The sequence below is a fragment of the Arvicola amphibius genome, chromosome 5 (assembly GCF_903992535.2).
Source record: "Arvicola amphibius chromosome 5, mArvAmp1.2, whole genome shotgun sequence".
Classification (NCBI taxonomy): domain Eukaryota; kingdom Metazoa; phylum Chordata; class Mammalia; order Rodentia; family Cricetidae; genus Arvicola; species Arvicola amphibius.
Window position 1 is genome coordinate 119,314,680 of NC_052051.1, and position 15,147 is coordinate 119,329,826.

Sequence of the window (15,147 nt, forward strand, 5' to 3'; positions counted from 1 at the left end):
GCTGGGACATTTCTTAGGGTCAGATATGGGGTAGAGCTGGGATTTGCACTCATGCTTGTGCAAGGATTCTTTACATGAAGCTGCACAACATCCTGGGAAGAACTGCCCCACAGAGCCAGTTTCCCTGAGTGGGTCTGTCTGGCTCTAGAGGAACCATGACTAGCTTCTGAGAGAGGGAGGGAGGGAGGGAGGGAGGGAGGGAGGGAAGGAGGGAGGGAGGGAGGGAAGGAGAGAGGGGGGGGAGATATGGAGATCTACCTCCTTCGAATTATGTCCCTGAAAACTTACCAACTACATTTCCAGGATAGTATTTTCCAGAACCAGAATTTTTATGCCCTATGATATAACTGATTTGCTTGAACTAGATGTTGGGAGAAAAATCTGACAAGGGCTTTCATGTCCTATTTTCCAAGGGAGGACTTTGATGAATTCTAGAAACATGTGAGGGAGTCTGGCTGGCAAAATTTGATGTCTTCCGAGGAAGGCAGGAGGAAATGCACACGGATGCCCAGAAACCCAGGCGATTTCTCTATCAGGTTCCAAAGGGAGATGTGCGGTTTCAGCGCCAGCCTCGCCCTTCATATTGGGATGGAGAGAGAAAGGCGCTAAGCAATGCGGGGCGCCCTGCATTACTGGAAAGTGGAAATGATGTATTTTGACAGTCAATTTTCTCCATCTGATCCTTTTGAGCACTCTATCTAAACTATTTCCCTGTTGTTCCAAAGAACTAAACAGCAAAAGATATCACTGAGCGCGTGCCTAATATACAACCCAGACAGCCAACAGATTGCCATTAAATTAACCCTGGGGCCTGACAGGTCTGCTCTTTGCGACCCCAACTGCTTGGGGGTATTCCTTATTAATGCTAAACCCAGGCAAATTACCTCTACTAACAAAAGGGGTTAATCTGGCTCTGGGGGGGGGGGGACTCTGGAGACAGCGCTGAGGATGAGATGGGGCCTAGCCAGCCTGGCAGCTGAGCTCCATGCTTTCAAGGCAGAAGGCAGGAAGGTGAGGGCACTACTGTGCCAGGCAGTTGCCTAAGGCATCATTGAAAGTAATAATTGAAGACATCGGGAGGTCACCCCTTCAGGGATTGGCTTTGAACAAATAAGCAGTCCAAGCCATAAATTACAGCAGCCGTAAGAAGAGGGGGCGGATGGGCTCAGGACTGGGTGGGGAAGGGAGTGGGGAGCCTTTCATTCACTCACATCATCCACGTTCAGAAAACCCAAGCTCTCTATACCTGTCATTCCCCTGCCTCCCGTCAACGGCAACGCTATGAAAGATTGACAGCAACCTAAATAAATGTGCAGAATCACATGAACTTTAAGAAACCCAATATTAAATTATTTTTGCAGTGAAATGTACAAGTATGTAAAAAAAATCCCCACTGTATACAAAATTCTACTCTAGGAACCTAATGCCATTTAAGCCTATACCTGAAAGGGCTGAGCATCAAGGCAGGAGGGCCATGGAGCTGCTTGTGCTGAGTCTGTGAGGGGACATCTGGGAGTGGTTTGTCTTTTTATATCCATACCATTCTCCCATTTTCATTCAATGAAACGGTAAGATTTTAGAGTATAATAGTATTTAAGACAGATTTTATGCTGATCATATGTCAGATTAGGAAAATTGGATATAAAATATGTACTACAGTCTGGTCATTTAAGAAAATATGATGAAGAAGAGTGTAAGAAGAACTAGACAGGAAAGCTGGCCACGTCTTGCAGAAAGAACAGGTCCTAAAGTCAGAGAGAGCATCACCTGTGAGCACCTGGAGTCCACTCATCTACTTATTCCACAACATACCTGAGAATGAACAGTGTGCTGGTGATCTGTTGGTACGGTGGATAGGCCGTTTATAATAAGGGGACTGTGGCTGACAGACAAGATAAAAGACAAGATACTTAGGTAGTGCTCACCGGAAAGCAGAAAGAGAGGGAGGGCCTCTCTTTATTATTCTCTTCTCTCTCTCTCTCTCTCTCTCTCTCTCTCTCTCTCTCTCTCTCTCTCTCTCTCTCTCTCTCTCTGTGTGTGTGTGTGTGTGTATGTGTGTGTGGTGGGGAGTGAGAGGTGGGGTATTCGGGGCTGAATAGAAGAAAGGCTCCCAATGAATCAAGACATTGAATTTCTTAGTTTTCCCCCCTGTTACCTTTTCCCCCCTTAACCAATACAGCTGAATAAACTGGCATTCTCACAACTGAGAGGCAAAATCAGTGGTGAGGTTATTGGTTATTTTATTTCATTTTCCAAGACTTCTACCATGACTGTGTCCTATTAAACCAAGAAAACAACCTTTGCTTAGAGTCTTCCCTGAGAGCTGAGACAGGCCCCGAGCTCTGGGGGTAGAATTCAAGAAAACACTGATAAGTACTGTGTTTGGAACAAACGTGGCTGGGAGACCACTTTCATTCCTTCTGTTTAACTGAGAGAACTTGAGAAAGTCACTTTATCTCTCTGGGGTTCAATTTATTTGCCTTCAAATGAGTAGAATCCTATTAACAACCTCTAAGGATTTTAATTATTAGAAGAGATAATGGAGAGAAGTTATTTACATCATTTTCATGTTGGACAGAATCCTGTTTTCTTTTCTTTTCTTTTTTTTTTTTTTTTGGTTTTTCGAGACAGGGTTTCCCTGTAGTTTCTAGAGCCTGTCCTGGAACTAGCTCTTGAAGACCAGGCTGGCCTCGAACTCAGAGATCCGCCTGCCTCTGCCTCCCGAGTGCTGGGATTAAAGGCATGCGCCACCACCGCCTGGCTCAGAATCCTGTTTTCTAAAGGAAGTACACGTATCCAAGAAAACCATTTCAAGGCAGTGTCTTGGGGTCAAAGTGACTGTCCATGCGTGCTTCTGTCCCATTGCACTGATTCTTCTGATACTGCAACTATTTTCCTCAAGTCCTGGCTAAGCCAGACAGGGAAGAGAGAGTTGAGGAAGATCCTTGCAGAGTCGTTACACACATATAGGACATGCTACATTTACTGGCCGATGTTACTGGATTTTCAAAGCAGCAGAGGCTGCCTAAATGCTATAGAAAGCCTTCAGTTCTGAAGTGTGGAAATAGTTGAATGTTGGCTTTCAACTCTGAGCCTATTGCAGTTAGGCCCCCTTCTAGGGGACATATATTATCATGCAATCTTTGCTTTTACATTTTTTAAGATTAAAATTTGATCCTTGGCTATTAAGCAATGATCACAAAGTGCCCAATTTTGTCAGCTAAAATCACTGGTAAGGCATTGGTGATTTTTGAAGCAGGCTTCAGGGAATAGACATCTTTTAGGAGCTTAAAAAGCCAATGTACAAGCCGGGCAGCGGTGGCGCACGCCTTTAATCCCAGCACTCGGGAGGCAGAGGCAGGCGGATCTCTGTGAGTTCGAGACCAGCCTGGTCTACAAGAGCTAGTTCCAGGACAGGCTCCAAAGCTACAGAGAAACCCTGTCTCGAAAAACCAAAAAAAAATATATATATTAAAAACCCCAAAACAAACAAACAAACAAACAAAAAAAAGCCAATGTACAAATATCCATGGAGTATTTGCCAAGTGCCAGGTTCAGGCTAAGGGGCTGACAGATGTGTATAATGTCATATTAGATCTATAGGCTGCTTCACAAGACATTTGATGTAACACCCTTTATGACTGGGGAGTTCTTGAAAGTCTCACACCTCAGATTCTTCTACGTACATGTCAATAAGTCCAGAATTGTGTTTAAAAAATTCACAATCCAAGATTCTGTTCAGGCATTGTTTCCATCTGTCCAGCTGCTGGGACTCTTCCTGTCTATGCATCCTGGAGGAGACATGCCACATAGTATGTGTTTGGTTCATTGGCATGGTTGAATATAGATGTTATTGTATCAGATGACTTGGGGACAGGCTGCTAAAATTTTAAAACTCAAATATGATCAGTTATCGAATCTCAGATGATCTTGAACATAGAAACTCATGCATACAGAGGAAAAGTTTCTGGGTGTGGTAGCATATACCAGTAATCATGGCTTCCAGGAGGCCAAGGCATTGAGTGTTGAGTGCCAGGCCAGCCTGGGCTATGCAGAGAGACCCTGTATCAGTAACCTAAAATAAAGAAAGATGAAGGAACTTCAAGAGATGGCATGTATCTGTAACACACTTGGTGTTTCATATAGGCTCAAAACCCCTTAGTCTTGTCTTCCCTCAAAGGCCGTGTGTGTGTCTTTCTAACACTTACTTTGGCGGCTTTGGGGAATGCTAGCATTGTTAAATTGACCTTGGGATTCCCCTTCTCTTGTTTCAGATTAGTCTCAATCATAAGGGATATCCTTTTCAGAAAGTTGGAAGACAAAAGGAAGAAAGTGATGTGCACACACCCAGTCATTCACCCACTTACTCCACCTCAGTGTAGCCACGAGGGGATTTTATAGATAAAATTAAAGACCCCTAATCAGTTGAATCTAAGTTAATAAGAAAGGAGACTCTGTAATGTGGGTCTGTCTGGAAGGCATTTATTTACTTATTTTGAGAGAGGGTTTTTCTATGTAGCCCTGGCTATCCTTGAACTCACTTTGTAGATAAGACTGCCTGTCTCTGTCACCCCCAACCCCCAGGGCTGGGGTTATAGTCATGACCAATTTTTATGCTGGGGATTCAAACGCGGGTCCTCATGCGTGTGCAGCAAGTGTTCTTACCCACTGAACCATCTCCCCATTCCCAGAGAAGCAATGTGTTAAGAGCAAACTTCGCTTATTAAAACCCAGGTCCACCTCTTGCTCTAGAAAATTACTAACCTAGAAATGGGGTCCTGATGCCTCAAGATCATTTTATTCACTTTAAGAAAGGACCCATTATTTGGGATGGCCTGGGTACCTCTGGATGGAGAGGGCTTGTGGTCAGGTACCCAAAGGTTTAGGACAGGCATTCTCTTACCTGGTGCTAAGTGTGAGGCCCTAGACCTCAGACACCCTGAAAATGGATGCTGATTAGATTATAAGGAGCAACATTTGATAAATATCATCCAAGTCCAGAGCTAAAGGAGGAATGTAGAATTAAGAGTGTGATCCAGACAATGACAGAGTAGAAATCATTGGTCATCTTCTCTAGTTTGTTTTTTTTTCTTTTCAACAAGAAGCATAACTTTTATCAGACTTTGTTATACTGATCTGTTGTGGAATATTTGATAACACTGTGACCCCCTGAGAATGTGTTAATAAAATCAATATTGGCCCAGGGGGTGGAGTCAGTGACTAGTTGACAAGAATTAGCCATAGAGAGTACAGAGGATCCAGGAAGATGGATAGAGAGACACACAGGAAGGAGTAGGGAGGGCCTTAGAGATTTACAGTGTTTTGGTTTGGGATGAATGGAGAGACGTCCATTCTCTCTGAAACGTGAAAAGGATGGTCAGCTGGTTGCTTCTCTGCCTCTCTGAGCTACCAGATTTCTACCCCAATATCTGACTCCTGAGGCGAAGAGAACTATAGAGACTTAGTTAAAAACTGCATTTGGTGGCAGCAGCAGAGTCAGTGCCAGCAGGAATAGAACTCCTCCCAGGCTGTGGCCTGATCAATGGAGCACTGATCGTGGGGCAGCAGGCCCTATGGATGGTAGTTAAAATATCATTAGATTCAGGAGTAGCCACTAAGTCAACGGAAAATCAACATGACCGTTTACTCAGTAAGGCATTTCTTGAAGGGTGTGTGTGTGTGTGTGTGGAGAGAGAGGGGGGGGGGAGTCAGTTTCCCCACCTCACAGTCCTTTGGTAGCGTTCTTCCCTCCAGAGGATGAAGTGGAGAATGGGAGTCTGGGTAAATAAAAGGCATGTTTAGTGGGAGTCTATTCTGTAGAGACGGTAGATTCCATTGAGGCTGGAATCAAATACTCTGGGGACACATTTCCAGATAGAGGGGGACAGCAGGTGCAGAAAGAGGAAGAGCAAAGCTTAGCTGGGAGCAGAAACATGGTTCTCTGGTTGAAGCAGAGTGGATGAGGCAAGGGTGACATGACAGGAGTCATGTGGGAAGGTTCACAGTCAGAAAGAGGTGGGCCTGGGTAAGAGCTCTGTTCTTGTCAGACTCTAAATCCTGTGTTGTGAGCTATGACATCAGTGCTGTGCTTGCGTGTCCCCAGAAAGACTTCCTTGCTACTTGTCTTACTGACTTAATTGTGGATGTATACTGTGTGATTTTAAGTGGAATTTTTAGCATCGGTGGCCTCACAGGATGCGAGTCTTCTACCTCTTAGTATTACTAACACGCAGTTGTGAAAACAGTCCATGTATTTCTACGAAGCATCTTGCCTGCCACCCCAGGCATCCCAAGCCATGCTCCTGCCTCTGGTCTATAAAAGGCATAACAGAAGGAGGTGCTAAACAGGAGGTACTTAAGACAAGGGTTGTTCTTGATACTTTTCTGAGGATGTTGGGGAAGAGGGCTGCCGCCTGCTCCAGAGGTAGCTACACTTCAGTGCTGAGAGGCAAAAGGGCCTTGGTTTGCACACCTTTCTGCCCGGGGGCAGTCTGGCTGAAAGGCAGTATATAGATATCAGTTATCATCACCCACATGATGACAGTGATTATTTTACATACGGCAGCGTTAAGGGTGAGCGCCAAGGTCTCATTTGTATGCCAGCATCTGGCAGGCTGTCACACATCTGCAGAAGAGAACCTAAATGGCACTATTAATATGTCCCCTTTGCATTCTCCCCAAGGCATCTGTCTCCCCAAATGCCTGAGAAAGTTCCTTTCCCTCTTGAAAGCCTGGAGGCAAAATTCAGAAAACATGCCACCTAGGCTGGGGAAGCATAAGCTCAGAGTGACAGCTGGCTGAGCCCAGGCAGATTCCTGGTTCTCGGAATAGATGTGAGGAGGGAAAGGCGACTGCCATCTACATTCGTTCTATCAGCAGCTGCTCTGCCAGGAGAACTCTGCCGTCAGAGGCAGCTATTCTCCGGCCCACACAGTGTGTCATGTCTGTTCTGGGATCAATGAGAGCTAGCCAGTCACGGTTCCAAAGACCAGTTCCCAGTGTCTCCAGATGTATCTCAGTGCCAGAACCTGGTTACGGACACCTTTCCTAAGAACCTTCAGGGACTACAGGATGTCTCTGTGGTAGTGGCTAACGAGCTGTGTAGCCTTGCACAAATATCCTTTCCATGTATGTGTGTGAGTTGCATCCCCGTGTGCGGCTGTTGCTCTTCAGAGGACCCCCACACCTCAAAAAGACAGGATCTCCTCCAGGCCTATAACTTACCAATAGGCTAGGAAGGCTGGAGAGTGAGTGTACCTCCGCCTCTCTAGTGTTGCTATTATAAAAAGGTGCCATCACATCTCGTTTCTTTTTCCTGAGTTCTGGGGATCAAACTCAGGCTCTCGTGATTACTGAGCAAGCACTTTACCAACAAACCCATTCCCTCAGCTTGGCTTTGACACTTTGCAAGTTAAATTTCCAAGCTAGGCTTCATAGTGAAGAGTCTCCAATAGGTCCGCTCTGACCACTGACGATGATGCCACTCTCGCTGTGTGCAGTAGCTTTCAGACACAGAATGCTGAATCCATTGGGATACAGCAATGGGCCATTCGGGGCTCCTGTTCTCATGAAAATGACATTCCCACGGGGGCAAACTAAAAAACGCACACGCTAAAACATTTCAAGGTCCGCTGAGCGTGATGAAGACAGCAAGAATAAAGGTGCTGTCGGCCACTTGGAAACTAATGGGAGCCTAGTCTCTGAAGAGATGGTAGGTTCAAACGAGGCTGGAATTAGAACTCTGGGGACACATTTCCAGATAGAGGGGACAGCAGGTGCAGAAGAAGGAAGAGCAAAGCTTAGCTGGGGGTAGAAACATGGTTCTCTGGTGGAAGCAGAGTGGATGAGGCAAGGGTGACATGACAGGAGTCAGAGGGAGTCAGGCCCAGATGGTGTGGAATCTTCTAGACTCTGGGAAACAACTGGAAAGTTACTGGAGTGTTAGGTGCACAGTCAGGATGTCGTGTGGGTCACACGGTAACTGATAGGCAGGGCATGTGTGCTGAAGGAGAGGAATCAGGCACCCATAGAGGAAAGAGACAACGGTGGCCTGTATCAGTTGGGTGAAGGTAGGAGTGGGGATGGAGGCATCTCAGCTGTCCGAGATTCACTGTGGACAGCTCGGGGATGGGCGGGGCTGGGATAGCAGAAGCCGGTAACTGAAGAATCAAGGTTGACTGGGAGCCAGAACTCAACTCCCCGAGGGCTGAGAGCATGAACTGAGTTGGGAGCTCGAGCTGAGAGTCAGGCTTTAGGATGGACCGGACAGGCACACCCTAGACCAGTGGCTCTCAACCTTCCTAATGCCGGGACGTTTTAATACAGTTCCTCATGTCGTGGTGACCCCAACCATAAAATCATTTTCATTGCTACCTCATAACTGTAATTTTGCTACTGTTATGAATAGTGTAAATAGCTGAGTTTTCTGATGGTCCTGGGGGTTGTGACCCACAGGTTGAGATCAGTTTTTATCAGTAAATGCAAGATGAGTATAATGAGGTCAAACACTGGTTTTACACAGACAGAAATCTTTTTGACTTTTCCCAGTTTGAGTTAAGTGGAAGATAAAAACGCTTATAGTTTTTGTTTTGTTTGAGGTGCTGGGATCAAACCTGGTGTCTTGGACCTATGTCCTCAGTTGCATTAGGACTGTCATGTCAAGCTGCTTTCGGGCCATTATTCACTGTGTAAAGAAATGATTTTAAGTTAGATTTCAGAGCTAGCGCTGCTGCTGCACCCACAATTTAAGATTTTCCTTCAAAGTTGCCAGGCATTTCCATTTGGATGGTTTTTTCCTTACCTCTTTCTCCCCTACCCACTCCTACCTGGATACCCTTGAGTCAGACCAATGGGCTATTGGCTTGGAAGGAAAGGATACTAAAACTCTGATTGGTTATCTCAAAGTTCCACAGATTAATCCTCAGGTCATCAGCAGACATGTAGGTTTCGTAGTCGCTGTTGACGGATATGGAGTTGATGTGGTATGTGTGCGCATTGGCAAACACTCTTCGTGGGGTGGCCTCCACCATCAGGTCCATGGGTCTCAGGACGGGCACCTAGGATATGAGAGAGGCACAGTGCTCAGGACAGAAGTCTCTTTTTGGTAGGAAATGGGTCACGCTGTGCCCTTACCACCACACACTAAGTCACAACCCTGAAGCCAAGAGTGACAGAAGCCAGCTGCCATTCTCACAACATTCTTGGCCTTGCAGATGTTGATATCTGGCACTGGGGGGATAGGGGATGGTGACATCACATCTTTATAAACGTGAAACACTTCCCCAGCGCCCTTCATGGGGACTTGGATTCCATTATGGGAACATAGTCTTCTAAGCTCTCACTCCCAGTCTGTTTCCCTTTTTTTTTTTAATTTAAACGTTTTATTTTTTGAAATATGAGTACTGTGTTTACATCATTTCCACCCGCCCCTGCCCCATCTTCACTTTGTCTCAAATTCATGACCTCTTCTTTGGCTATTATTGCTATACACACACACACACACACACACACACACACACACACAAATATGTATGCATATACATGCACACATTTACACACATACACCCAACCTTCTGAGTCATTTAGTGTTGGTAGTATGTACGTTCTTTCTTTTTTTAAAAAGGAAATCCATTCATGAAGGAGATTGTGGGAAAAACCTTAGGAATCTGTCATTTAGCTTCAACCTCCATTCATCTTGCTTACGTCTTTACATCTTGCCCCTAGTGGCCTGGGCTCCCTCCTAGTTTACTTTTAACGTTTACGGGACACTTATAGGAAAGCCTTCCACCACCCAAACCTAGTGACCCCAAATGAGCTGATGGTATATGAGTGCTTGGTGCATCCTGGTTGGCCTGGGAGCATCTTTGTTTATACCTACTGTCCACGAGTACGAATTAGCTAGTGTCACATTCAAACTGGCCCCCATTGGGACAGTAAATTATCTGGTCACGCTTCTGAAATTTAGAATCTGGTATTCTGGAAGTGTTTACTGGAGGACTGAGTACAGCAATGTCAGTAAGTGTTTTCTTCATGGTGGGCTGGGGAGCTAGGCTACAGAGAGAGAGAGAGAAAGAGAGAGAGAGAGAGAGAGAGAGAGAGAGAGAGAGAGAGAGAGAGAGAGAGAGAGAGAGAGAGGAGAAGAGGTGGAGAGATAGAGACGAGGCAGACGAGGGAGAGAGAGAGAGGGAGAGAGAGAGAGAGAGAGAGAGAGAGAGAGAGAGAGAGAGAGAGTTTTCTCAGGAAAATGTGAACAAAGACACACTCTTCTAAAAGACCCAAACAAACTAAACTACAGAGCACAGGCACAGCTATTAATCAGAAACAAGGAGACAAAGAGCCACAAAGATCTTCTCCTCCCTCACAAAGACTCTTGGAGGAGCCCTGGCTGGCATGACAACAGGATGCAAGAAGAGGGGACCCAAAGCCCATCGGCTTTCTGAAGGGTAGTCACCTGACAGCACCTGCTAAGAAGGCAGAGTTCTTTCAGTCCCAAACTTGTTCACAGGCTTGTGTGTGTGTGTGTGTGTCTGTGCGCACGTGTGTGCATGCACACATGAACAGCTCTGAGAAGACACAGATAGAATAAGATAGACAGAAGAGATGCTGGGTCCCAGAAGCCAGTGTTGGGGGTCTTCTGTGTGCCAAGATGGGGGGGAGTTGGTCTCTTGGGTCTCAATTTGCCAGGCATGGATAATGGTTTTGTGGGAGAGTAGGAGGCATCCACTTTGAGCATAAATAACCACTGACTGATGGGCTGGTATGTGCCCCATGATCATTCAGGTCATTGACTGAACCTGCTTTGTCCTCTTCCTTTTGAAGACGGTCATGGGGATTTATTGAGGTAGTCACTCCCCATCCCACGCACTCTTTCAGCAACACCAACTGAGCCTGTGCAAAGTCCCAAGGGCTCACCTGGTAAGCACTCAGGACCCCTGCCCCACCATCATATGGCTGCCATAGCTTGGGGTGGGGAAGGGGCAGAGGTGGGGTGAATGATCACACAGCAATTGAGCAAGTGCTCCAGGGAGGGGGTACAAGGCATAGCGGGTCTTGAGGGGCTTCCTGTGACTGGGTGAGTGAGTGGGGACATGAAAGATGAGTGTGAGTTCCCAGGTCAGCAGAAAGGGGGTTCCATCCAGAGAAATGGGGTTGAAGCTGGGATGGTGATGGAGCCCACTCTGAGAGGGGGTAGATTGGGGGTAAGCTACCAGAAGAGGCTCTGCATACATCAAGAAGGTGAATGTGTTTGTGATGACCCAGACATGAGCAAGGTCAAGCTTTGATCAGACCTTTCTGGAGGTACAGGGGGGTTGAGCGCCAGCTTTCACAGATAGGTATGCACAAGTGAACACCCATTGAGGGCTTGTGTGAGTTGAGGTTTCACAATGGATAAAACTAAGCTTCCCCCCATGAACTTGGCCCTGAACTAGCTACTGAAGCATCAGTGCCTGGCCAGGCCCTCTTCACATAGACCCCTAGACAATTCTTTCAACAACCGTGAAACAGGTACCAGCACACAGTAGGATTACAAACAGGACACAGAGGCCAAGTTACTATCCCAGGGTGGCCCAGATATGAGACGGCACAGATGGGATTTGATCTCAGGACCCATCTGGCTACAAAGATGAGAGTTCTTTCCTCATCTGCACCAGGCAGGAACACTGCACAAGGTGGGGACTGGTCATTGCTTTGTTAGTGACCTGGATAAATAGCCAGGAAGGCTAGTAGAAGAGAGGCATTATGGATGTCACACCATGCTGTGTGTATGATGTCACCACAGGCATCACCAGTTTTTACAGTAAATGGACAGGGCATCTATTTTTTGTGTTTTCAGGAACACACGGCACCTATACTTTTACAGTTGGTCATAAGGATGCTCATACTTTAGAGCCTTTCAGCGCTCCCCAGAGAGGCCTGAGTGCCACCCAGGCACCAGAGCCCAGGGCACTGGGATCTGTCAGGCTTCCGTGAAATCCTTGCCCTCTAACCCGGTCCTTCATGTCTGCACGGGGTCTGCAGATTGCTCCTGTGGCTGTGTCTGATGCAGAAGACAGCGTGACAACAGGATAAAGAGGCATTTCAAAGTAGTAGCTGCCAGCCCAGGGCTGCTGCCTAATGTGATGAGCCTGGCTGCTAATGCAGGCTGACACAATCCATGATGGGTCGTCTAATGGGGAAGGGCTCAGAGCAGGTGTCTGGGGATGGAGCCCTCTGATGCTCTGCACAGATAAAGGATGTAGGTGTGTGTGTGTGTGTGTGTGTGTGTGTGTGTATGCATGTATGTCTGTGTATGTATGCATGACTATATGTGTGGGGAGTCCCTGAGTCATTCTTATGTTCAGGTAAAGGTTTGTCCTCTGTCCACCATGGCCTCAGAAGGAGGACCCAGGACCCTCTGCAGTTCAGGAAGGACCAGATGGGCAGATTAGACAGCCAAGTTGGGACCACGATTCCCGCATGGTCTGATTATTCCTTCTGGGACCATGCAGGGAGAAGAGTGGGGCACGGTTTCAAGAGTGACAGGCGATGTTGGGGCTTTCTTTGGTGAGTGCTGTTCTGGCAGCCTTCCTGTGCTGTGAGCCAACCTTGGCATTCAGAACCCCAGGTGTCAACTCCACCCTATCCATGATCTCATTCTGCTTCCCTGGAGCCAGCCTTGGAAGGGGCTCCATTTGCCACCCTATAGGGGAGGACGCAGCCCAGTGTCACGGAGAGAGCAAGCTTAGCTTTCCATGTTGGGAGAATAAGACCTTGATCTGTAGCCCAGGCTGGCCTTGAACCTGTGACCTGCCTGCCTCAGCCTCTGAGTGCTGGAATCATGAGCAAATGCCCAGCCAGGCTTGGCACCACTTAACTCAGCTGAAGCTTTTTATCAGAGGTTTCCTGGCAGCTGCTGAGGCTCTGCACCTGGAGTGACCCAAGCTGAGATACAGCAGTGTCCTCTCTAGGTCAGCCTGCATCCCTCCTCCTCTGCTCAGGTCCAGTGTCTTCCTGAGGCTGCTTGTGCATATGAGTATTCTCACACACTTGTGTGCATGATACTGAGAGGGATCAACCCAATCCCATTTTTCCTGGACACCTGGCATACGGCTATGATATCCACTAATGTATTTCCCTGGGGACAAGGAGCAGCCCGTGTCTGACCTGTCATATAGGCTTACGGAGAGCCACTTGATTCAATTCCCCTTTCCAGTGGTACCCTCTCAGAGAGACCTTCTATGAACACCCCACATTAAGTGACACCCCCCATATCTACTGCCTGGAATGTTTTAAACACTTACGCCAGTTATCAGTGGATTATCTTATCTTCATGATCCCCAAGGGGCAGATAAGAAGGTGCGGCACAGAATGGTTGAGCAATTAATCTAAAGTCACACAGCTGGCCCGAGGCAGAGTAAAGAGACCTGTACTCCTTGGATCAGGAGTCAGTCTGACTCTCTATCCTCCTGGTTCTGTATCAGGCTGCACAGATACTTGAGGAAGGGGTGCTGAGCTGTACTGGAGTTCAGTGGGAACTTCTTAGGAGGTATCTCCTAGGGAGGTGGTGGCAGACTCAGAAAGGAGAGGATGCTGACACAAGATGGACTAGAAGGGGGGTATTAGGGGAGTGTGTGTGCTCCTGAGAGTTGGGCCATTAGCTTAATTAGTCACTCAACAAACACAATTAGATCTCTTCTCCTTATCAGGCATGCCTCAGGGCATACACAGTCAAGTTTGCTTCTGTGGAGTCTCTGTTTGTCTGTCTCTCTTATGCTATATGACACAGCTTCTCCAGGAAGGCAGCTCTGAAGGGTGCCATGTGAGCAGATGCCAGAAGGACATGAGGCAGGGAGACCCATAGATGTAGATGCACCTAGGCTGAAGGACACGAGGCAGGGGGACCCATGAATGCAGATGCACCTAGGCTGAAGGACACGAGGCAGGGGGACCCATGAATGCAGATGCACCAAGGCTGAAGCATGTGCAAGGCATCAGAAAACCATGAGATTGGAGAGGATGTGATGAGCAGAGAGGAGCTGGAGAAGATGCCACGGTCAGGGTGAGGACGCTCAGGAAGCTGCGAGGAGCAGTCCGCTCACACTGCTGAGGAGCCTCTATTCTCATTGTTATGAAACCTTGAACAATATGGACGCTTGTCCAATTATCAAACCCACCTGGGGGGGGGGTTGAGTCTGGCATGATGTACCCGCCATTAAAGGGTAATTCAGTGTAACAAACCAAATCGAGTCTGTACAAAGACTGTCAAATAAAATAAGCCACTAACAAATTAAATTATTCCCCATTTTTGGTGGGAAGAATGCCAGTCAGTCATTTTTCATTTAAAAAATTATGCATCTTAATTCCATTTTTAAACATGAAAAGGAGCATTAAGAGGCCTCGTGGGCTGTCTCTGATGTCACGTCCCTTCTGGTCCTCAGAGAACTGATAGAGCATCAAGCCTCACTCCGGTCAAAGCCTTGTTTCCTCTGTGAATTGGTGGGTGGGTTGGGGAAGCAGGAGGGACAGGTTGGCTCGGCTCATGATGACATATCAGAGCTGTTGTTTCCAGAATGAACCTGCCAATCAACAGCACCCCGCCAAAACCCCCCAGGAATCCTATCCAAATAATATAATTTTTAGACTTCCCTGCTCACACCCTTCAACAGCCTCAATATGGCCCTAATTTCTTCTTTTATAGGCTTTGCTATATAGACTGAAATAAGCCCCCAGAACAAAACCCCTTCGGACCAAGTCAGGCTTTGTGCTTCAGGATATTAAATAATCCTTTCATTTGACATATACTTATTAAGTGCCAATCACTGCGCCAGGCAATATGTGTACAGAGTGAACAAAACAGATTATACTGTGGAACTGGAGGTGCAATAGGAAAGAAAGACATTCATGTCTCAGGCAAGTGTATTGTTACAAACTGTCACTCACTCCACACTGACTTTTCATGAGAGAGAGAGAGAAAAAAACAAGGTTCCCAATTTAGATTAGGGGATCAGGTAAGCTGTTGGGAAAGAAGGGGAAGCTCACTCTCTCCAGAGCACCCCAGTTCTTAAGTCAGCTGGTCTTTTTGGGGAGTAGGAGATGTCTGGAGTAGGTGAGGGGATATTCCTGGCATTAGTGAGCAGAAGGTAAATGCTGCACAGTGGACAGAAGACC

The 15,147-nt window shown here is 47.0% G+C and overlaps 1 protein-coding gene across 1 annotated transcript in view; it reads right to left on the reverse strand.

Annotated features, from left to right (window-relative positions):
* Positions 1-15,147, reverse strand: part of Ppp2r2b (protein phosphatase 2 regulatory subunit Bbeta) — a 382,372-nt gene that overhangs the window by 38,078 nt on the left and 329,147 nt on the right. Inside the window, exon 6 of the mRNA XM_038330949.1 lies at positions 8,879-9,056. Coding sequence (XP_038186877.1) covers positions 8,879-9,056 — 178 coding nt within the window. The remainder of the gene's footprint in view (positions 1-8,878; positions 9,057-15,147) is intronic.